Genomic DNA, 25,182 nt, shown 5'->3' with positions numbered 1-25,182 from the left:
TAAGTTCTGTTTACTAACGGGGACCGTTGTTACCACTGGAGCAAGGCAAACACCGTCACAAGCTGTTCAGACTGTTTCTGGTGACCCAGTACATACATGAACGTACTATAACTACACTCACCCCGGCCGGGACGTGGTAGCCGCCGATGGTGGCGTCCTCGGGCAGGTATCGCGACAGGAAGGGCGCGACGGGGAAGAGGCGGAGGGCCTCCCGCATGGCGCCCCTGGCCAGCGGCAGCCGCGCCACCTCCTCCGCCGGCGCCCGCGTCAGCTCCCGGTGCAGCTGCTCCTGCACCGACGGGTGCTTCGCCAGCAGGTACAGCAGCCACAGCGTCGAGTACGCCGTCTGCAACCACACCACACCGCCCGGCTCAGTCCACAGCCTGGCTGTAGTCTGTCTGTAGACGCGCTCTTGGTGGGGGAAGTGGCCTTTGCCGGAAGAACCCTGCCACCGGCCTTCAGTGGCACCCAAAATCAGTTGCCCCTTACCTGTCTAGCGGCGTAGAGCAGCGTGCTCTCAGTGTCAGTTAACTTTGTTTACTCACTGATATACTTCGCTATCCAGAAGTGATGGATAATCACCCAGCATTGCAAAAAATGTGAAGAATACGATGGAGAGGAGATATTTGCGGAGTAACGACCGTTCAATCGTCTCTAATGTTATTGAACCGTGCGTTAAAGAGGAGACACAAAAAGAACTGTTGGCTAACACTACCAGTCCAGATCAAGCGGCTGCAGTTTTATGCAAGGGTCACCCTCGCTACAATAGGACCCATAAGGAAGGAACGCGGAAATAAGCTGCGTCGTTTACTGGAATCGTCACGAAAGAAAACTAATAATTTTGGAAGAAACCCATCGTTATAGACAGTTTCACAATCATGTACAACCTTTGATGCTTGCGGAACAGCAGCATTTAAATGTATTCTGTCGCTAAATCTCTATCTCGGTTACTACTGACCTGTTTCTAAGACATATAGCTTAAAACATGTCCGCATTAGCTGCTGTAAACACTGCTGAAATTTCCTTCGAAACATGTACACAGATTCTGGACATCTAAGTAAGAGGTTTGACATACAAAGTGTGTTCACACATTAATTTTTATTTTTTGGTAAGAACTTCGTCAATTTACATCAATGTTGTCCTCTTCAAAATATTCCCCATTACATAATATACACTTATGCCAATGCTTTTTCCAATTCCCGAAACAGTTTAGTAACTGTTTCCTCGGGATAGTTTATAGGTCTCTTAACTGAGCATTTTTAATCTTATCCACGCTTGTAAAATCGCTGTCCTTCAAGACCTACTTTGAAATGTTTATACCACTTGTATCCCCTTGGTTTATTCATAACAGACTCACCAAGAGTAATATTTAACATTTCTAAAATTATCATACACTTTATTCCATTCTTATAAATCTGTTTTTTTACAGAACAGATAATGGTTGATGCTACCAAAACACATGTAACTATATAGTCTGTCGGTAAACTGAAGAGCGAGCGAGCGAGTTCCCACTCTGCCCACCCAGCTACGTCACAAGGCGCTTCTACAGGCTGTTTCACAACGTAGTAGCGGCCGCGCCGCGGCGTGCGCTTTAAATCTGTGACCACGCCGTGTACAGATGCGTCCCGGCTGCGTTAAGATTATAAGGAAAACGAAAGACGATAGCTTCTCCGAAACAAAAAATTGTTGTCGTTGTGGTCTTCAGTCCTGAGACTGGTTTGATGCAAGAACGGAAGTCAGGATTCTACTACAAACACAGAACCGAATGCCTATTCATATGAATGTATGTTCCTGTATTCGTAAGACGAACCAGATATAGTGCAATCAGTCTGTAGAATTTAAGGCTTGTTATTACTTTGTGTTTCCACTAAAAGGTAGAAGTTTTCTTTGAAGGGCTGCATTAAAACTTAACAATTCTTGCAACACGAAGAGTCTTTAAAAAGTAACCAGAAATTTTTAATTACGTCTCTTGTATTAGTTCGATTCGGACAGCTTTTTTTGTCACTGTCTTCGTAAACATTTCTGAAAAGTGTTTTCAGGTAAATCCCATTTCACGCAGTGTCTTGTGTGAAACATCTTTCTGCAACGAAAATGTATTTTTCGCTTCACGCCATTGAGTAATTTCCGTAATGTGGGCATTATTTTTTGGTTTACGTAAAAAGTCCTCCATTGTTTGTCGAATGACCGATTTTGTGAAACTGTCTATAACGATGGGTTTCCTCCGTAAATTATTAGTTTTCCTTCGCGGCGATTCCAGTAAACCGTGAGCCTTGATTTCGCGTTCCTTCCTTATGCCTCCTATTTTGGAGAGGCTGACGTTTGCATAAACTGCAGCCCTTTGATTGGGACTGGTAATATTAGCCAACAGTTCTTTTTTTTGTGTACCCTTCTTAACGCAAGCTGTAATAACGTAAGAGACGATCAAACCCTCTTTCTCCGCAAATATCTCCTTCGTATTCTGCACATTTTCTTGCAATGCAGTATATCAGTGAGTACACAAAGTCAACTGACTGAGATTGGCAACTCAGATCCCATGAACAGAAACGACGTATATCACTGCACGCCGAGCTACACCGCAACATAGGTAACGGGCAACTGATTTTGGGCTGCCTGTAGGCCAGTGGCAGGGTTCATCCGAAAAACACCACTTCCCCCACCAAAAGCACTGCTCGCTCTTGAGTTTACAGACAGACTATACTTTCAACTACACTGCCGGAAAATAAAATGCAGCACTCTCAAGGATGAGGTCAATTTATTGACAAGTCATGTGACAGGCGGTTCGTCATTGCGGGAGTATATGACAACGAATTCACGACAAATGAAACACACATTCACCGTAAAGGGTGTCCAAAGAGTCATACGAAGACGTAATGTACCCTCTTCTGACGATAAACCAGGCGCGTATCTCGCTTGCGAAACAGTCGTGAACATGAAGAACGGCATCCTGCAATCGAATTCGGCAGTGGCGAGTAACTTACTGCTTCACTGTATACCGCATGTCGTAGATGGAACTGTGGCAGATTAGCAATGAAGCACCGACAAACATTGTTCCCCATCAGATCTTCTGTCCCAGGCGACGGACTTCGCTCTTGAGAACAGGTGTTTCACCGGCAGTGAGACTTCGTTCCTTACAGAAGCTGGTTCATAGCGCAGTAAGGCACCGGCTTAGGGCATTACGGAAACTACAGGCAATCAAAGCCGGAATAATCCTGAGAACATACGAAGCTAATCTGGAAATTAAGTGCACCAAAAAAATTATTATAATAAATATTTTTCCACGTAATCACCATGTACCTCAATACATTTTGTCATCCGTGGGACGAGTTTTTTGATTCCTGTGTCATAGACCATAGACATCTCCCGCCGCCTTTTCGGTTTTCACCTCATAGTCGTCAGAAATGTTTTCCACGAAGGGTTTCCTTCAATTTGGTGAACACATGATAGTCAGTAGGTGCGACATCGGGGCTGTGAGAGGGGTTGCTTAAAACATCCCAACTAAACGAAGTTAACAACGCTTGTGTTGCAGGAGCGGTGTGCGCAAGGGCGTTGTCATGGACACAGACTCCCGTTGTCAGCATCACGCGACGTTAGTTTTGAATGGCTCTGCGAAGCTTCCTCATGGTCTCACAACATCGTGCAATATTTATTGTTTGACCTCTTTCCAAAAAATCAACTAGCAGATCCCCACTTCTGTCCCAAAGCACTGAGACCATGAATTTCCTCGCTGTATGCTGAGTTTTGAATTTTTTGGCCGAAGAAGGATGAGTATGGCAACACTGCGTTGATTGTCGTCTCCTTTCTGGTGTATGGTGATAAGCTCAAGTTTCTTTACCTGTCGCTATAATCAGAAAATCCGTTTGTGAAATGAGTGAGCAAACTGCACGCAGGTCGTCAGTTGTCGAACGGCGATCAGACAGAAGATGTTTTTCAATTTTCTGCACCGCATCATCAGTCACACCAGACGGCTTTCCGCTTCTGTCTTCATCGTGAATTTCCGTCCTTCCAAAATTGAAATTCGGTACCCGTTTTGACACATACTACCTTGGCATTACATCCTCTTCATAAACTGAAATAATTTCGTGATGAAGAGCAGCGGCGTTCATGGCCTTAGCATTTAGGCAGCGAATTGCAGCGCCCATCTCGCACTTGGCGGAAGTCGGGATGAGAACGCTCATTTCTTAACAGTGAACACAACTCCAGCCGACGAGCTACTGATTGTTGGGAATGCTCATTCCTTCCGCTGTCCTCCCTCTACACGGCAATGGCGCCAACTTCCCCCACCGGCATTCCATGCTCAAGCTACACGTCTTGGAACCTTGGTTTCCGGATAGCTCTCGTATGTTCAAAAATGAACACTTAAGTGAGAGGTAGCCCCATCACAAGTTTTCATAAATTATCGCTCGCACAATACAGTCGCTGGCGAGCAACAGACAAAATCGCCTTCCGGATAAAGACCAGTTCCCAGAGAGAGCAGAGAAATTAACCGTGGCTCGCGCTTACGATAACAGGAGCGTACTACGGTACAGGTGGATCTGCAGAGCCGGCATCTTGCGGCGCAGACGTAGCGCTAGAACAGCCACAGACCACTGTAACTGCGATGTGCTTACTCTAAACATCACGAGTGGTCCGCAGATGTCTAACATTGGCTATTTCCAAGGTAATGAGCGCTACCCACTAATTGGCTGTAAGTGCCGTACACGGAACCTCGCTGTGCTGACCCCTCTAGGAGCTGCAACGGAATGGAATGGAGAGCAGACTCGGCCGATGGGCCACGGTGCACCTCCGCGGTACAGGAAAAAGTCCTTGTAGCCAACCTAACAGGGGCGAGAGGTGGTGCCGTTTCTGGCCCCCTGGAGTGGTAGAGTTGCGGCCCTCAACTTGGATGGCCTGAACCGGAGCGAACTCTCAGAACGTGGCAGATATGTGTGTGCCTCCTTCACCGTGAGGCTTCGACGACGAGTCCAAATAACGGGCAGAAAAGCAAGCAAGATTTCGCCATCTTGGACACGTTCTACATTAATTAAACCGCAGAATGTTAAATTTGCCCTGCCCGCTACAACCGAAGGTCCTGTATGTAGACAAAACCTTGGTAGCCTCTGTGGACTCGGGAAACTTAATTTAGTAGGGTTAATTCAGCAGTTAAGTTTGAAGAATTGTTAATTAATTAATCGATTGGTCTGCGTTAGGTAATCAGTTTACTTGGAATTTAATTAGGAGTGCGAGTCTGCGATCAGAATTAAAAGATTAAAATTACTGCTCTGTCTTCCTTTGTGGTGAGGACTAATCTGAACAGATGCTGTGGTCTTGGCACATGCGTCTAGATCTTGATCCCGTTCAAAAGGCTGAAGCTGTTCAACAGGAGTACATATCGGCAGGTCACAGTTGCTCTCGAATGTTGGCAACGCTGTTCACCTCTAAACCCACCACGGTTGTTGCCTGCAGAGTCAAAACAGAGCGAGTGCAGGCAGCCTTCCTGAGCGCCAGCTGATCGTCTACGGATAACTGATACGCCTACCTGGGCAATGGCTCCACCTTTTTAAGTGTGGATGCACAAATACATCCGGCCTCCTGTGTGAATCTCACAGCAGAGAACGGGATAAAACGGACAAAGACTGTGGATATGGGGCGCTCGGTGTGAATGTGGACCTGCTCTCAGGCGTGCAGAGATAGTGAGCGCAGTTATGATACTGCTATGTCTCGGATGGCGCAGTGTACGACGCTCCTGCCCAGTAAGCAAGAGATCGCGGGTTCGAATCCTGGTCAGGTACACATTTTTTACTCGTCACCGCTGATTCCGCGTAATGTCCCGCTACAGCCGCCAGCAGTGATCCCCTTCAATTTACCTGACAAATGTACCACTAAAAATACAATGCCTCAGTATGAATACGCTGGTGCCACTGAAGACGTGGAAAAATTCCAGCAGAATAAGGAAGAAGTTCTAAAAGGACTACGCAGGGCCCGATGCCCGCTGCGTGGCGCCGCTACTCCTCGCTGAAGCAGCTCCTCAGCTGGGTTTACTAGGCTCAGTATGTTCCGTTAGAGGCCTCCCATCAAGGAAAAGCTGCTGGCGGTGGCGGGAATCGAATCTGTGTCCTCCGCATGGTAGCCAGAGACGTTCACTGCTCATCTACGGAGACTGACTACCTCTATGGCAAACAGCGAATTTTTTTTTGTTTTGTTTTCTCTCATAAGATGCAGGTAAAATGGAAAAAAATTCCAACTCACTTATACCTTCCTGACACTTATTGGCCGCGATTTGCTATTACATTGTGTCTTTTCTGTAGGCCATCCAAAGGGCTGAATAATCAGTAATGTCCATGGAAAGTATGAATGGCTGGAAGGAAATATTTGTGTAAATGAATCGCAGAGAGTGCCATTGGAATTTCCTCTTTAATTACATGCTCTTATTTTTCGATACGGTTGCTACGTAACTGGATGTATGTTTCCGAAGGATGAACAAGCTTCACGAAGTCGTTATGAGAGAGGTGTAGTGATGCCCGCGAACGCCTTGTTTCGTTCCAGGGAATATATAAAGAACATCGGGCATAAAATTTAGAATATATGGTGAAAGAAGTATTCTCATGGTATTGCCGTTCTCAGCTGTTTCATGGTAGCATCTGAAGCGTGTGGCCTCGTATTCTCTCCTTGCTAATATAACACTATCTTTCTACCTTCAAATCCTCCTGAGGTGCTGTTTTACATTTAGCAGAGTCCTACGTAGTGTTGAGGTTAAAAGAAATCGACAGCAGTAATTTCATCAGCAACCTAAATTACAGATGCCATCGCGTTACCATTGTTCTAGCAATAAAAAAAGGCTCAAATGGCTATGAGCACTATGGGACTTAAAATCTGAGGTCACCAGTCCCATAGAACTTAGAACTACTTAAATATAACCAAGCTAAAGACATCACAGACATCTATGCCCGAGGCAGGATTCGAACCTGCGACCGTAGCGGTCGCGCGGTTCCCGACGGAAGCGCCTAGAACCGCTCGGCCACGATGGCCGGCTTCCGGCCATAAAAGCTTTATATCTGTTTACGCAAGGTAGACATGGCCATTAACATAAGCTGTTTTCAAACCCAAATAAAATTCAACCGGTGCAACACCTTCTGCCGTTAGTAGCTTTGCTGCAGTCGCTGTGACGATCTCTATTCACACGGTTCAGTTTCAGCCACAGTAACTACCATAGCAGTAACCACCGATTAGTTGAGGTTGTAGCAGAGACTCCACACCCGTTACGTACTATTCCACTATGGTGTAACCATCATAAAATAAATTTTCAGTGTTTAGATCATAGAATTAAATATTGGCAAATTATTTGCTTGCGCAGGCAACGCTATTATTTGCTGACGTCTCATTCTTCGGCATTTTTCTAACAAATATCGTACAGAGGAGTAGTTAATGTGTCATTACATCAAAGTAGCACATTTCTGTAGCACAGAAATTCAAATTACATTAAAAAAGAGCACCAAAGAGGCGAATTCATCTTGACAAATATGTAAATTAGTTTGACATCTGCTCTGTTTTTTTGTGTTGTCCAGCCATAGCACAGACAATGTGACGCCAGACGAACTTATTTCTGGCAGTAATGTGCAACGCTGACTACGTTGATTTTGCTTCGATATTACTTTTACTATTTTCTGAAACGATATATACGCAGACTGACTTTAGCGTAACCCAGGATTAAAGTTATGCTGGAAGGTGATAGTTTGATTAGGTGATAGTTGGCGACACCATAGAATGTTATTACGTGGGAAGCTGTTCTATTGATTAATGGCTAGACTGGCTCATCTGTAATCTAGTCCGAAATCCAGCTTTTGTGCCGTCCAGCACATAATCCACCCAGCATAGTGCCTCATCCCCTCAGCACTGATAAAACAGTGAAGGTGATTTCCGACAGCACGTAGTACGTGGTGCGCCATAGCTTGACGTCAAACGTGAAAGGCCAACAGGTTCTTCACGGGTCCGGTGCTCTGTATTCTGCATTCGAACGAATCACTTTCCGTAAGTCGGGTAAAGTTCGTGTGCAAAATGGCTACAAAGTGTGCTAAAAAGGTACAGGTGCGTTTTAGTCACTAGAAAGATGAACTGTTAATTTATGCATAAGTGTAAGAAAATAATCCTTTTCTTCATTATGTTTAACTCTCAGCAAACTCAGGAGTTTCGTTCTCCGCAGTGATTAGCACACTGTACTCGCATTCGGGAGGACGACGATTCAAATCCGCGTCCGGCCGTTCCGATTTAGGTTTTACGTGATTTCCCTAAGTCGCTTCAGGCAAATGCCGCGATGGTTCCTTTGAAAGAGCACGGTCGAATTCGCACCCATCCTTCTCTGATCTGAACTCGTGCTCAGTCTGTAATGACCCAGTCGTCGATGGGACACTAAACGCTAATATCCTCGTAATCTCTTCCAGTTTCCTCCTCTTTTCTCCCACGAAATCCATCAACACTGTACAGTACATTTGTACTTTGGATAAAGTAACAACATTCTATTTGAGCACTGCATGATTTGGTACTCGGATGTCTAGCGACAAGTCGGAGATCCGGGTTCGTATCTCTGTGTGATACAGATTTTTAGTTGGGACTTACTTTTTGTTACTCGGTACGCGGCTGGAGGTCATTCAGGTTTCCCACTGTCAGTGCTAGTTAGGTGCGAACTTCCAGCTGACCTCCTACAAGATCAGTTTTGCTCTTCGTCAAAAGTAATGATGCCTGTAAAAGGGAATGTCAAGCAGATATTTCTAAGAGACTTTGGCTCACTGACATGAGCTTTATATAATTAAGAATTGTAACAATAAAAAGTTATTCTGCTGCATGTGGATGCCACAGCTTTTATCCGTCTGTCTCATCCGGGAAATTGGCACCCTAATCTCGCCCTCCGACCGCACCTCTATCATGAAGCCAGTGGCCGGGGTATGCTTATACATCGTTCCGAACGTGCCAGATGTCGCTGGTGTAGTGATAATGCTTGAACCTTCCTCTTTCTTTTGCAGGTGGTTCCGTCGTCCTGCCGTAGTTGACGCTAGCAGAGGAGTGTTACAAAATGGAACCTGATATGGACGAGCGTATAAAACAGCGATGTGCGGTTGAATTCCCCACTGCTGAAGACAATGTGCCGATTGAAATCGATCAACGCTTGCTTGCTAAAGATGTATGGAGACGACAGAATGGACGTGAGCAATGTGAGGCGATGGGTGCGACATTTTGAAGGCGGTGGGAACGGTGTAGATGACCAGGCGCGGCCCGGCCGGCCCCTGGACACCTGTGGCCTCTCGTAATCAACAGCGTCTGGATCAACTCATCCGTGCTGATCGGCGGATGACGACAACAGAATTGTGTGTCACACTGAATGTCGGCTGTAGTGCTTTTCAAGTGATGTCGGAACATCTCGGTTATGCGACATGTTTCCCGCGGACGCTTACTGAAGAACAAAAACCTCATAGAATGAAAATTTGTCAGGACCTGCTGGATCAATATAAAGCTGAAAGTGACAACTTTCTGAAAATTATGGTCACCGGAAATAAGACGCAGTGTCACCACCCAAACGACAGTCCACGGAATGGTGAAATGTGAATTCTTCGTCCAAGAAGTACACTGCTGGCCATTAAAATTGCTACACCACGAAGATGACGTGCTACAAACGCGAAATTTAACCGACAGGAAAAAAATGCTGTGATATGCAAATGATTAGCTTTTCAGAGCATTCACACAAGGTTGGTGACGGTGCCGACACCTACAATGTGCTGGCATGAGGAAAGATTCCAACCGATTTCTCATACACAAACAACAGTTGACCGGCGTTGCCTGGTGAAACGTTATTGTGATGCCTCGTGTAAGGAGGAGAAATGCGTACCGTCACATTTCCGACTTCGATAAAGGTCGGATTGTAGCCTATCACCATTGCGGTTTATCGTATCGAGACATTGCTGCTCGCATTGGTCGAGATCCAATTACTCCTAGCACAATATGGAACCGGTGGGTTCAGGAGGGTAATACGAAACGCCGTGCTGGATCTCAACGGCCTCGTATCACTAGCAGTCGAGATGACAGGCATCTTATCCCCACGGCTGTAACGGATCGTGCACCCACATCTCGATCACTGAGTCAACAGATGTGGACGTTTGGAAGAGAACAATCATCTGTGCGAACAGTTCGACGAAGTTTGCAGCAGCATGGACTATCAGCTCGGCGACCGTGGCTGCGGTTACGCTTGACGCTGCATCACAGACAGGAGCGCCTGCGATGGTGTACTCACCGACGAGCCTGAGTGCACGAATAGTAAAACGTCATTTTTTCGGATGAATCGAGGTTCTGTTTACAGCATCATGATGGTCGCATCCATGTTTGGCGACATCGCGGTGAACGCACATTGGAAGCGTGTATTCATGCCATACTGGCGTATCGCCGGGGCGCCATTGGTTACACGTCTCTGTCACCTCTTGTTCGCATTGACGGCACTTTGAACAGTGGACGTTACATTTCAGATGTGTTACGACCCATGGCTCTATCCTTCCTTCGATCCCTGCGAAACCCTACATTTCAGCAGGATAATGCACGACCGATTGTTGCAGGTCCTGTACGGGCCTTTCTGGATACAGAAAATGTTCGACTGCTGCCCTGGCCAGCACATTCTCCAGATCTCTCACCAACTGAAAACGTCTGATCAATAGTGGCCGAGCAACTGGCTCGTCACAATACGCCTGTCACTACTCTTGATGAATTGTGGTATCGTGTTGAAGCTGCATGGGCAGCTGTACCTGTACACGCCATCCAAGCTCTGTTTGACCCAATGCCCAGGCGTATCAAGGCCGTTATTACGGCCAGAGGTGGTTGTTCTGGGTACTGATTTCTCAGGATCTATGCACCCAAATTGCGTGAAAATGTAATCACATGTCAGTTATAGTATAATATATTTATCCAATGAATACCCGTTTATAATATGCATTTCTTCTTGGTGTAGCAATTTGAATTGTCAGTAGTGTAGTTCAAGACACAGCTGTGTGCAGGGAAAATGATATGCACAGTCTTCTGGGATAACTGGGCGATGTTTCTTTTGGAGCCTGGAGAAACTGTCAGTTCGACACCCTATAAGACGACACTGACTAAACTGCAAGCACGAATTTCCAGGGTACGTGCAGAGAAGAAGGCCAATTTTGATAACGGCAGGCCCTACACGTTTTGCGACCACCTAACTCATTGCAGAATTTGGTTGGACTGTCTTACCACATCCACCGTACAGTGACAATTTAGCGTCTTCCATCTATTTGGGCTTCTGAAAGATGGAGTACCTGGCGAACATTTTCAAGAAAATGGCTTCGTCCAAATGGCTCCGAGCTCTATGGGACTTAACTTCTGAGGTCATCAGTGCCCTAGAACTCAGACTTACTTGAAGCTAATTAACCTAAGGACATCACACAAACCCATGCCCGAGACAGTATTCGAACCTGCGACCGTAGCGGTAGCGCTGTTCCAGACTGTAGCGCCAAGAACCGCTCGCCCACCACGGCCGGCAACATATTGAAGACTCGGATGCTGTTGTCAAAGATGTAAGCAAGCAATTAGCCTCAGCTGGTTCCGATTCTTATATGCGCGGCATGCAGGCTCTGGTTCATCGTTGGCAAAAGTGGATAGCGAATGGTGGTGCCTATGTGGAAAAATGGCAGCCTGTAGGTGAAATATTGCTCTGTTGGGGTGTGCTGTTATGATTTATGTCTCTGCTGTAGTATTTGTGATGGGTGGGCAGCCGGACAGACGCAGCTGCTGGAGCTGGACAGTACTCACGGTGTCTCCGGCGGCGAGCAGCAGGTCGACGACGAGGCGGCGCGCGTCGTCGTGGGAGACGCCGGCGGCCAGGAGCCGCCCCAGCAGCCCGGCGCCGCCCTCGCACGCCGGGATCAGCTGCGTCACCAGCGCGTTACCTGCCGACCCACACACCCAAGTCACCGTAGCTCTCCAGGCCGAGGTCTCTGCTGCAGCGCGAGCCACTTCCAACCCAGAAGGAAGGAAGGCAGGGACGGAGGGAGGTTAGGGATTAACGTGCCATCGACGTGGAGGCCATTGAGACGGAGCACAAGCATGAAACTTCCTGGCAGATAAAAACTGTGCGCCGGACCGAGACTCGAACTCGGGACCTTTGCCTTTCGCGGTCAAGTGCTCTACCAACTGAGCTACCCAAGCACAACTCACGACCCGTCCTCACACCTCTACTTCTGCCAATGCCTCGTCTCCTACCTTCCAACCTGGTAGAGCACTTGCCCGCGAAAGGCAAAGGTCCCGACACAGTTTTAATCTGCCAGTAAGTTTCATATCAGCGCACACTCCGCTGCAGAGTGAAAATCACATTCTGGAGCACAAGCATGTTTCAAGGATGGGGAAGGAAATCGGCTGTGTCCTCTCAAAGGTACCATCCCAGCGATTACCTGCAGCGATTTACGAATGTCACAGAAAACCCGAATTTGCATGGCCGAACGACCATTTGGAACGTCGTCCTCCCGAAATCCACATCCAGGATGTCCACTGGAGTCAGTTCAACTGTCATACTCACCAGCCTCCAGCACCTAAATAGTAAAGTTCAAAACTATTGTATAATATTTATGAAATGTATTCTGTTGTAATAATAGTCCACCAGAGCGAGTTTTTTACATTTAATTTGCCACGACCAGCTCTAAGTCTACATACATACCCTACAAGATACAGCATAGTGCGTGGCGGAGGGTACGTTCTACTGATACCAGATATCTCCTTTCCTGTTCCACTCACAAATACACTAAGCTGAGAAAAGTCATGAGATAGGGACCGATATGCATATACAGGGTGTTTCGTAAGAGCATGCAAAAATGTAACAGGACATAGAGAATGCCCCACTCAACAATTTGAAGTAGGAAACCTGGGATTGGAGAAGCCACCTCAAGGGACATCGAAGTAAACTTGTATACCGCTTTGTCTAGTATTACTGTTTCCCAGCTTATTTAAATACATATAATTTTACGCATATTGTACTGTATATTTGCATGTACGTTATTACCTGCAAGGAAACAAGGAACAAGTATTTCCTGGTCGCTGGATTGGAAGTGAAGGACCTACTCCATCGCCTGCGACCTGCGAGGTCACCTAACCTGAATCCCCTTGATTATTTCCTATTGCCTTATCAAAAGTCACCCCAGTGAATGTGAAGATAGAATTAGTTGCCAGAATTGTAGCTGCTTGGGATTCGAAACACACCAGCTACGTTTGTTATAGTGCCTCAGATTTTTCTTCGTGGATGTCATGCTTGCTTTCTGCTTCAAGGCCATCAGTTTCAGAACATTTTGTAAGATACACTACAAATGGTCCGTTCATTGTGTCAGTGATGATATTTGCAGTTAACTAATGTTTCTTGGGGTGTAAATATTTCTTCTCTCTGGCAATTGATTCAGATGGAACCACTGACTTTTGCGGTTTGGATTATCCTGGAGGGCGCAATTGCCATTTCCAGTGATCAAGTGATTAAAGATAAGAACGCTTCTGCATTGTGCCATTCAAGGAGTAAGTTGCATGTAGGGAATCAACTAGATTGTGTTTCTTTTCCCAATCTGCTGCAAACGTTCTTGGCTGCTTAAACAAGTGTAAGAGTAAGTGTAAGTGTAACTGTTAGTGTGTTGGGTAAGAGGGTTTGACAGTTACTCGTTTGTCTGACATGTATTTGGTTCCAGTTCAAGAGTTAACATGTCTTTGTGTAAAGATGGTCTCCCTAGTTGATACGAGTTTGAAAGACTAATGTCACGATACTTTAACTAAGAATACTTTTGGTATTTATGAACGTGTAATGCACTGGGATAAACATTCCAAATGTTTTTGGTAGCAACTGTTATGTTACCATCCTTGTGACACTCAAAAAGGATATGATGCCAGATATGTAACATTTCTGGTATTTGGCTAGGTGTTTCACCATAAACTGATAAATGAACTTTATTATTTATGAGTAAACACATGACTAACTTATTTAATAACCACAGTCATTATCACATTTGAGTTATTAATTTTTGTCTTTTAGGTGACCGGTTTTTGAGTTTGTAAGAGTTCGTCATTAGATCTACATTGCTTGATGACAGTAGGGATCGCTGGCGTGGAGCGAGTCCGTCCATGCTAGCGTCTTGCTCTCTACACGAACATGGAGAGACCTGCTCCACTCCCATGATTCCTGCTGTCATTATCTGACGATGATCTCTTAGAAGATCAAAAATAATGATCTAAAAAACAAAAATTAACAAAAATGAGATCATGACTGTGTTAATTAAATAAGTTATATTAATAGAGCGCTGTTTTTTCTGGAACGATGTTCCAAGTAATCTTAAATTACCCTAATCTTAAAATGTCTACGGCACAACTTTTGAAGAAAACATCGACCTAAGAAATGACAAATGAATATCGAAATGCGCAGAAACAACAGTACTTTCTGGTGCCGCTAATATTTGCAATATAAAACCGGAGTAACTTTTGGAAAGAGCAAAATGAATATCAGACACAATGACAGAACCATGCGTTGTATTTTACGGACATCTACAATGGATAGGTGAAATGAGGATAAAAAAATCAAATTCCTAACTTTTGTGAAAGAAACCCAAATCGTCAATGACACGGATTGAAGAAGTTAAAGGAGATCTGAGAGAAACAGATACATTACTGGCCATTAAAAGTGCTACCCCACGAAGATGACGTGCTACAGACGCGAAATTTAACCGACAGGAAGGAGATGCTGTGATATGCAAATGATTAGCTTTTCAGAGCATTCACACAAGGTAGGCGCCGATGGCAACACCTACAACGTGCTGGCATGTGGAGAGAGTCCAACCGATTTCTCATACACAAACAGCAGTTGTCCGGCGTTGCCTGGTGAAACTTTGTTGTGATGCCTCGTGTAAGGAGGAGAAATGCGTACCATCACGTTTCCGACTTTGATAAAGATCGGATGATAGCCTGTCGCGATTGCGGTTTGTCGTATCGCTACATTGCTCCTCTCGTTGGTCGAGATCCAATGACTGTTAGCAGAGTATGGAATCGGTGGTTTCAGGAGGGTAATACGGAACGCCGTGCTGGATCCCAACGGTCTCGTATCACTAGCAGTCGAGATGACAGGCATCTTATCCGCACGGCTGTAACGTATCGTGCAGCCACGTCCCGATCCCTGAGTCAACAGATGGGGAAGTTTCCAAGACAACAACCATCTGCACGAACAGTTCGACGACGTTTGCAGCAGCATGGACTATCAGCTGGGAGACCATGGCTGCGGTTACCCTTGACCCTGCATCACAGACAGGAGTGCCTGCGATGGTGTACTCAACGACGAACCTGGCTGCACGAATGGCAAAACGTCATTTCTTCGGATGAATCCAGGTTCTCTTTACAGCATCTTGATGGTCGCATAAGTGTTAGGCGACATCGCGGTCGACGCACATTGGAAGCGTGTATTCGTCATCGCCATACTGGCGTATCTCCCGGCGTGATGGTATGGGGTGCCATTGGTTACACGACCCGGTCAGCTCTTGTTCGCATTGACGGCACTTTGAACAGTGGACGTTACATTTCAGATGTGGTACAACACGTGATTCTACCCTTCATTCGATGCCTGCCAAACCCTACATTCTATCAGGACAATGGACGACCGCATGTTGCAGGCTCTGTAGGTTCCTTTCTGGATACAGAAAATGTTCGATTGCTGCCCTGACCAGCACATTCTTCAGATCTCTCACCAATTGAAAATGTCTGGTCAATGGTGACCGAGCAACTGGCTCGTCACAATACGCCAGTCACTACTCTTTATGAACTGTGATATCGTGTTGAAGCTGCACGTACACGCCATCCAAGCTTTGTTTGACTCAATGCCCAGGCGTATCAAGGACGCTATTATGGTCAGAGGTGGTTGTTCTGGGTACTGATTTCTCAGGATCTATGCACCCAGATTGCGTGTAAATGTCATCACACGTCAGTTCTAGTATAACATATTAATATATTTGTCCTGTGATTACCCGTTTATCATCTGCATTTCTTATTGCTGTAGCAACTTGAGTGGCCAGTGGTGTATAATGGAGGGAGAAATAGGAGAAAGAGAAAAGTTCATAGCAGAAATAAGATGTTTCAAGGGCTTCCAGGAAAAAACAAAGAAATTGACAGGTGAGGATAGAGAGAAGAAGGGAGAAGAGTACAGGGAAGAGATGAGCAACAACTGCAAAGAAAGAAAGGGGAAGAAGAAGAAGGCACAAGGTATTTCACGTGGTGCGTAGTAGGCCACAGCAGTGAGAGCCGTGAGCCCCGGCTAGAGGGCGTCGGCGACTCACCCTGAGTGAGGGCGGCGCCGACGGCGTCCACGAAGTCCCTCCAGGCGGGCAGGCGCAGCAGCCGCGCCAGCCGCGCCGGCAGCAGAGAGAGGCGCGCAGACTCGCCGAAGACGCGGTGCACGGCCGCCGCCAGCTGCTGCGTCGGCGCCCGCAGCTCCGAGCGCATCGCCGAGTACTGCCTCTGCCCCAGCAGCACCGCCACCAGCACTGCAGGCACACAGCACGAGTCACCACAGACACTGTGCACGGCGTGGCCGAGGATCAAAGCACGTCCGCCGTTCTCACACTGGACGCGCCGCTCCTGACAGTACTACACTTACAGTTACCTAACATTCAATACTAGAGAAAATATTTCTACAGGGCGTTACAAAAAGGTACGGCCAAACTTTCAGGAAACATTCCTAACACACAAAGAAAGAAAATATGTTATGTGGACATGTGTCCGGAAACGCTTACTTTCCATGTTAGAGCTCATTTTATTACTTCTCTTCAAATCACATTAATCATGGAATGGAAACACAGAGCAACAGAACGTACCAGCGTGACTTCAAACACTTTGTTACAGGAAATGTTCAAAATATCTTCCGTTAGCGAGGACACATACATCCACCCTCCGTCGCATGGAATCCCTGATGCGCTGATGCAGCCCTGGAGAATGGCGTATTGTATCACAGCCGTCCACAATACGAGCACGAAGAGTCTCTACATTTGGTACCGGGGTTGCGTAGACAAGAGCTTTCAAATGCCCCCATAAATGAAAGTCAAGAGGGTTGAGGTCAGGAAAGCGTGGAGGCCACGGAATTGGTCCGCCTCTGCCAATCCATCGGTCACCGAATCTGTTGTTGAGAAGCGTACGAACACTTCGACTGAAATGCGCATTAGCTCCATCGTGCATGAATCACATGTTGTGTCGTATTTGTAAAGGCACATGTTCTAGCAGCAGAGGTAGAGTATCCCGTATGAAATCATGATAACGTGCTCCATTGAGCATAGGTGGAAGAACATGGGGCCAAATCAAGACATCACTAACAATGCCTGCCCAAACGTTCACAGAAAATCTGTGTTAATGACGTGATTGCACAATTGCGTACGGATTCTCGTCAGCCCACTCATGTTGATTGTGAAAATCTACAATTTGATCACGTTGGAATGAAGCCCTATCCGTAAAGGGAACATTTGGACTGAAATGAGGATTGACACATTGTTGGATGAACCATTCGCAGAAGTGTACTCGTGGAGGCGAATCAGCTGCTGATAGTGCCTGCACACGCTGTACATGGTACAGAAACAACTGGTTCTCCCGTAGCACTCTCCATACAGTGACGTGGTCAACCTTACCTTGTACAGCAGCAACTTCTCTGACGCAGACATTAGGGTTATTGTCAACTGCACGAAGAATTGCCTCGTCCATTGCAGGTGTCCTCGTCGTTCTAGGTCTTCCCCAGTCGCGCGTCATAGGCTGGAATGTCCCGTGTTCCCTAAGACGCCGATCAATGGCTTCGAACGTCTTCCTGTAGGTACACCTTCGTTCTGGAAATCTGTCTCGATACAAACGTACCGCGCCACGGCTATTTCCCCGAGCTAATGCATACATCAAATGGGCATCTGCCAACTCCGCATTTGTAAACATTGCACTGACTGCAAAACCACGTTCGTGATGAACACTAACCTGTTGATGCTACGTACTGATGTGCTTGATGCTGGTACTGTAGAGCAATGAGTCGCATGTCAACAAAAGCACCGAAGTGAACATTACCTTCCTTCAATTGGACCAACTGGTGGTGAATCGAGGAAGTACCGTACATACTAACGAAACTAAAATGAGCTCTAACAAGGGAATTTAGCGTTTCCGGACACATGTCCACATAACATCTTTTCTTTATTTGTGTGAGAGGAATGTTTCCTGAAAGTTTGGCCGAACCCTTTTGTAACACCCTGTATAAGAAAGTCGAAAAACCGAATGAGAAAAAAAGAATTGGATATACCAAAAAGCACATTGATGCAAAAGGCGGCATTTCTACCAGCTACATTCTTTTGTGACCACGATACACATGAAGTCCATGCGAACTACAGTAGTACAACTTCATATGCCAACTAGCTCTGCTGATGATGAAGAAATTGATGAAATGTATGATGAGATAAAACAAATTATTCAGATAGAGAAGGGACACGAAAATTTAGTAGTCATGGCTGACTGGAATTCGAGAGTAAGAAAAGGGAGGGAAGGAAATATAGGTGAATATGGATTGAGGTAAGAAATGAAAGAGGAAGCCGTCTGATAGAAATTTGCACAGAGCTTAACTTAATCATAGCAAAAACTTGGTTCAAGAATCATAAATGAAGGTTGTATACATGGAAGAGGAACCGGGTTTTAAATTGTAAGACATTTCCAGGGGCAGGTGTGGACTCTGAGCACAATCTATTGGTTATGATGTTTGAGACAGGCGAAATACCCTCAGACTTCAAGAAGAATATAATAATTCCAATCCCACAAAAAGCAGGTGTTGACAGATGTCAACATTACCGAACTATCAGTTTCGTAAGTCACGGCTGCAAAATACTAACGCGAATTCTTTAAAGACGAATGGGAAAACTGGTAGAAGCCGACCTCGGGGAAGATCAGTTTGGATTCCGTAGAAATGTTAGAACACGTGAGGCAATACTGACCTTACGACTTATTTTAGAACAAAGATTAAAGAAAGGCAAACCTACGTTTCTAGCATTTGTAGACTTAGAGAAAGCTTTTGGCAATGTTGGCTGCAATACTCTCTTTCAAATTTTGAAGGTGGCTGGGGTAAAATACAGGGAGCGAAAGGCTATTTGCAATTTGTACAGAAACCAGATGGCAGTTATAAGAGTCGAGAGACATGAAAGGGAAGCAGTGGTCGGAAAGGGAGTGAGACAGGGTTGTAGCCTCTCCCCGATGTTGTTCAATTTGTACATTGAGCAAGCACTGAAGGAAACAAAAGAAAAATTCAGAGTAGGTATTAAAGTCCATGGAAAAGAAACAAAAACTTTGAGATTCGCCGATGACATTGTAACTCTGTCAGATACAGAAAGGACCTGGACGAGCAGTTGAACGGAATGGACAGTGTCTTCAAAGGAGGATATAAGATTAACATCAACAAAAGCAAAACGAGGATAACGAAACGTAATCGAATGAAATCGGGTGATGCTGAGGGTATTGAATTAGTAAAAGAGACACTTAAAGTAGTAAAGGAGTTTTGCTATTTGGGGAGCCAAAAACTGATGATGGTCGAAGTAGAGAGGATTTAAAAGTAGACTGGCAATCACAAGGAAAGCGTTTCTGAAGAAGAGAAATTTGTTAACATCGAGTGTAGATTTAAGTGTCAGGAAGTCGTTTCTGAAAGTATTTGTATGGAGTGTAGCCATGTATGGAAGTGAAACATGGACGATAAATAGTTTGGACACGAAGAGATTAGAAGCTTTCGAAATGTGATGCTAGTTTTGTAAAATAAATGTTGGTAGCTGTGAAAAATTGTTCAAATGGCTCGAAGCACTATGGGACTTCACTTCTGAGGTCATCATTCACCTAGAACTTAGAACTACTTAAACCTAACTAACCTAAGGACATCACACACATCCATGCCCGAGGCAGGATTCGAACCTGCGACCGTAGCAGTCCCGCGGTTCCGGACTGCAGCGCTAGAACCGCACTGCCACCGCGACCGGCTGGGTAAATCACATAACTAATGAGATGGTACTGAAAATAATTGGGGAGAAAAGGAGTTTGTAGCACAACTTGAGTAGAAGAAGGGATCGGTTGGTAGGACAAGTTCTGAGGCATCAAGGGATCACCCATTTAGTATTGTAGGGCAGCGTGGAAAGTAAAGACCGTAGAGGGAGACCAAGAGATAAATACACTAAGCAGATTCAGAAGGATGTAGGGTGCAGTAGTTACGCAGAGATGATGAAGCTTGCACAGGATAGAGTAGCATGGAGAGCTGTACCAAAGCAGTCTCAGGACTGAAGACCACAACAACAACACATTAAATTCAGCTTCTTCAACAAATGTTACAATCTTCTATAGCCTTTATTGGCCACTACTTTATTAACTGCCATTTAATAATAACGAGTGATACTAAAAACGATTGGTTTTTGATGAATCTTTAATGTGACATTGACTTCAATATCACGCGAGTTATATTACAAAAATAACTAAAAACAAAATTTCTTCCACCTCCAGTATGTCGTTTGTCGTCATTTTACTACAACAAATCCTACAAATAACGACCCATTGTCGAGAGATCGTCAGTGTTCTGGTGTTTAGAAGCAGCGTAAACTCATAAGGTGTAAGTTATGATATAAAACCCACCAAACAACTGAAAACGATGTGTACAATATGGCGTCTCGGAAGTGCTGCTTGTGTCGTAAGGGAATTCTCGACTCTCATTGGCTCAACCTCTCTTAGCATGTTCCCAAAATATTGCATTACTTATTTTGTGTTACACTTCTTCTTAACGTGAAGCTATAGGAATTGACGTCACCAAACTCTTAGAGCTCTACATAAACTTTAGCCAAGACACAATAGTAGTCTCGCAGTATTCTGCTCGCTGTACGATATTCAGGACGAAAGAGACAAGCATATGGGGTAACAGCAATTGGTCAATGGGAATGATGCTCAATGGCGTGTGTGCACGCTAGATTGCACTGCTGCCTTCGAAAAAGGAAATAAATGATTCGAGTACCCTCTGGGAAAGTGAGTATTTGCCAGTGTGTGTTCATTCCACAGACGCCGTATTCGTGCTTGCACTAGGTCATGTGTCTGAGACATAGATTCCTAGACAGCGAGGGGGAGTGTAGAGGGAGGGGGTGGAGAAGAACGCAAATGTAATAAACATATTCAAGATAGCTGTTTATTCAAGATAGCTGAGACTCAAACACCGAGCTTCTCATAGACGATGTAGGTATACACTAAGCTAGCTAACCTAAGAACATCACACACACCCGTGCCCGAGGCAGGATTCGAACCTTCGACCGTAGCGGCAGCGCAGTTCCGGACTGAAGGGCCTAGAACAACTCGGCCACAGCGGCAGTCTCTTAATATGCAGGTAGTTATACGCTGTGACACTGTCGTAATCGTAAGACATTCATGTAATGCCTTCATGGTGTTCCACTGTTACAATTTTCACTTAGTTTCCAAAAGCATTGTAGATTTTTGCACTGCCATTGCACGTCATTACAACTTTTTTCAAGATGTTGAAATCTTATTTTATTGTCTGCAGTGTTAATAGACAGTTGCCTACTTGAAATTACTAAGAGAGTTGGGAAAACACACAAATGCATTCTTTTTCTGAGGATTTCCAGCATCTTGCACCAATTCAACCATAAACATTTTCAATACATTCATGCACTGTAGGTTTTGACCGCCGCTGTATACTTCGACTGTGTGAGAAGTCTTGGGAGATAAAACGGCTAATGCAAGCCGAAGATGTCTCATGCACTCAGAGACGCAAGTTAGGGAACAATTTCATATATCGATTTGAGCCTCTTAAGACCGAACTTTTTAAATGAATGTTAAGACGTCATAAAAAAATTCTTGTTAGCTACCATCAAAATTGTTATCATAAAGTTCCTTGAATGTGATCAGGCTAACCTATTGAGACGTTTTATGAAAGGAAGCTGCATTTGTTGAATGAGAAACACTCTCTCAGCGATATGAGTGCAGTGTAAAGCACGTGGAACGCCTGCACGTCCTTCAAACGAAAATAGCTCTTCTAAATTTGCGAGCAAAGTATTCCCGGAACAAACTGCGCCCAGCGTGTGTCTCCGTCGTACGCGTAAACAAACATGCGTAAAGTGGCTCGCAGCACGATTACGGACGGTTCAGGTGTGCATTAAGACGACGCTGTGGCCCCCTGTTCAGTAAGGAAAGCTGCCGTGACGTGGAGCTGTCCGTTACGCTGCCTTGTCTGACCCTTGTGCGATTATCCGCGCTTGCGAATGTTAACGTCTGGGCTCTCCGGTTCCTCATTTCACTTTATTCTCGATACTGTAGAACACTCTAGCACATTCTAGTCAGTAACTGTTCACAGCACCTCCCTGTTCACACTTCGTTAATTAGCTTCTACATCTAGATCTGCGTACCACAGTAAAATGCATAGAGGGGATGTTTGACTGCTTCTACGCCTACATGGAGTTTATTTGTACATAACCCTCTTGAACGCACAAACTTCACAATTCGCTATTATCTGCCTCGGCTACTGCCATCTTCAGATCAATTACAAACAACAAATAAACATGGTGTAACAAACCAAGTTCATTTAGTTGAAGCAAAATCTGTACCACAAATGATGATATGTAAGAAAAGTAAAAGAATTTTATATGATTAAGACCCTTGCATACCAGGCATACATACCGTCGTTTGGTTGATTGGTTTGTCTGAGGGAGGAGACCAAAGAGCGAGGTCATAGGTCCCATCGGATTAGGAAAGCATGGGAACGGAAGTCGGTCGTGCCCGTTCAAAGAAACCATCCCGGTATTTGCCTGAAGCGATTTAGGGAAATCACGGAAAACCTAAATCAGGACGATCGCACAAGCGAGTTTGAACCGTCGTCCTCCCGAATGCGAGTCCAGTGTGCTAACCACTGCGTAGCCTCGCTCGGTCATAGAAACCGAAAAACATTGTGATGATGGTATCAACGTCAAAATCTATACATCTGTGAAGCCAGTAAGTGCTGGTGACGGCCTGGGTGCGTCTGATATTTATACAAATAACTGAGGGCACTATAGTTTGGATACATGAGGAACCAGTATAGTAAATTTAGTGTTTAAAATGCAGTATGTATAATCATTGATTAAAATTACTTCGCAAGGGAAAATGAGCGTCTGAAAATGTGGAATCTTCTACAGAGTTAAAATCCACATGCACGCTGTAAAGAGTAATAACGTTAAGCTCCTAGCCCGTCAAAGTAAAAAATACACAATTGTGCAAAAGCCTGACTAAAGTTTAAAAATAGTATAACATATCACATCTTTAAGTAGAAACCTTTCTGCATGACACAACAATAAAAACCATAACCGTAAATGTAAGGTAATTGACAAAACAGTGACTGTTAATTGAAAACTCGATAGTGCATAACAAATGTGCAGTGGGACCGCAATGGTGCCGCTTGGTGGCTTGTCTGTATAAAGGTCTAGTTCTCCTGCGGCGGAGCTTGCGCCAGATGGCCAAGTGTGCTCGTCGCCGGTGATCATACGCCAACATGCTGTGGCTCTAGACACTGCTCAAATTGCTAAGTTTTTGAATACATCAAAATAAGCATTCAGGTTGAACGTGGCGCGAGGTAATGCCTGACATTTGGTATTCTAGGCGCACTCTTGGCACTCTGGATGTCAGAATATTGAATCCTCTAATGACTGGAGTTTCCATGTGTCTACCTCCAACTACCATCCCGCGTTCAGAGCCTGTTAATTCCCCTCGTTCGGCCATAGTCACGTCGGAAACGTCTTCACTTGAAACACCTGACTACATAATGAAAGCTTCTCCAATGCGCCGCTCCTTTGTAACTTGCATATCGCTGTCCCATGGCTTTCGTCATCTCAGTGTAGACAGCATACTGGGGAAAGCGAAACAAATATATCCGATAAGTGACAACTGTATGTGTAGAGTGATCGTGATGGTCGCTCATTGAAGACCAATGTGACGAAAAATAAAAGATAGCTGCAAAACCGGCCGGGGTGGCCGAGCGGTTCTAGGCGCTTCAGTCTGGAACCGCGCGACCGCTACGGTCGCACGTTCGATTCCTGCCTCTGGCATGGATGTGTGTGATGTCCTTAGGTTAGTTAGGTTTAAGTAGTGCTAAGTTCTAGGGGACTGATGACCAAAGATGTTAAGTCCCATAGTGCTCAGAGCCATTTGAACCATTTTAAGAAGCATGGTAATACGTTGTGCTTTAAGCACTTTCATATTTTTGTACACCCCCTATGTATCAGCATATGCAATCATTTGTTTATTCTCCACTTTTATTGCACAATATATACCTTACGGTTGTTCATGTATGTCTTGTTGCCTAACTATGGAATTGTATTGTCTTTTTCACATCTGAAAAAGTTGTAATTATAATATGATATGAAAATGCTAATCTGTAGCTGAGGTAATGTGCTGTCCCGCATAACGATAAATATTATCTTTGTGAATGTTCTCCAGGTTGAGAGTACTTTGTTGTTAAAACAAGAGAATGTGAGTTCCCGTGTCGGGAAGAGGAACTGCGAGTGTAAGCAAACGCGCTATGTGTAAAATTTAATTAGACTATGAGACATTTTCGGAACGATTTTGAAATTTGGGGTATGAATTGCTGCAGACATTGACCCCCAAGAGATCTTTTTATTTTGCACGCCAAGTGAAGACAACCTGGAGGCTGTGTAATAGCAATTCTGTACGTCCCATGTTTATGTAAGTGGAGGTTTCTGTTGTATTAAAGCCGAAGGTTATTAAAAGATTATGCTCATTGAATTGAAGTATGCGCATGTTGGAAATTTTAACAATTGTGAACTCTTTTGATTAGATAATGAAGGATGTCTGTATGGAACTGCGATGTTTTTCGGCAAAGAGAAGTTTAAACGGAGAGAAACTGGCCGATTTTATGTGTCATTCACGTATTTCACGTAATGTGTGTGTGTGTGTGTGTGTGTGTGTGTGTGTGTGTGTGTGTGTGTGTGTGTATGTAGACGAACTAAAACAATTGAAAACGTCTGGTCAATGGTGGCTCGTCGCAATACGCCAGTCACTACTCTTGATGAAGGGTGGTATCGTGTTGAAGCTGTACGGTCAGTTGTACCTGTAACCGCCATCCAAGCTCTGTTTGACTCAATGCCCAGGCGTCATTGCTACGCCCAGAGGTGATTG

General features: G+C 45.1%; 1 protein-coding gene across 1 annotated transcript in view; it reads right to left on the bottom strand.

The window, feature by feature from the left end:
• Nucleotides 1-25,182, bottom strand: part of LOC126320178 (cytochrome P450 315a1, mitochondrial) — a 135,060-nt gene that overhangs the window by 23,233 nt on the left and 86,645 nt on the right. The window contains exons 3-5 of the mRNA XM_049993763.1: nt 16,314-16,520; nt 11,782-11,918; nt 122-346 (exon numbers count right to left, since the gene is read on the bottom strand). Coding sequence (XP_049849720.1) covers nt 122-346; nt 11,782-11,918; nt 16,314-16,520 — 569 coding nt within the window. The remainder of the gene's footprint in view (nt 1-121; nt 347-11,781; nt 11,919-16,313; nt 16,521-25,182) is intronic.

The sequence above is a fragment of the Schistocerca gregaria genome, chromosome 1 (genome assembly GCF_023897955.1).
Source record: "Schistocerca gregaria isolate iqSchGreg1 chromosome 1, iqSchGreg1.2, whole genome shotgun sequence".
Lineage (NCBI taxonomy): Eukaryota > Metazoa > Arthropoda > Insecta > Orthoptera > Acrididae > Schistocerca > Schistocerca gregaria.
This window is presented reverse-complemented; position numbering and strand designations above follow the sequence as displayed.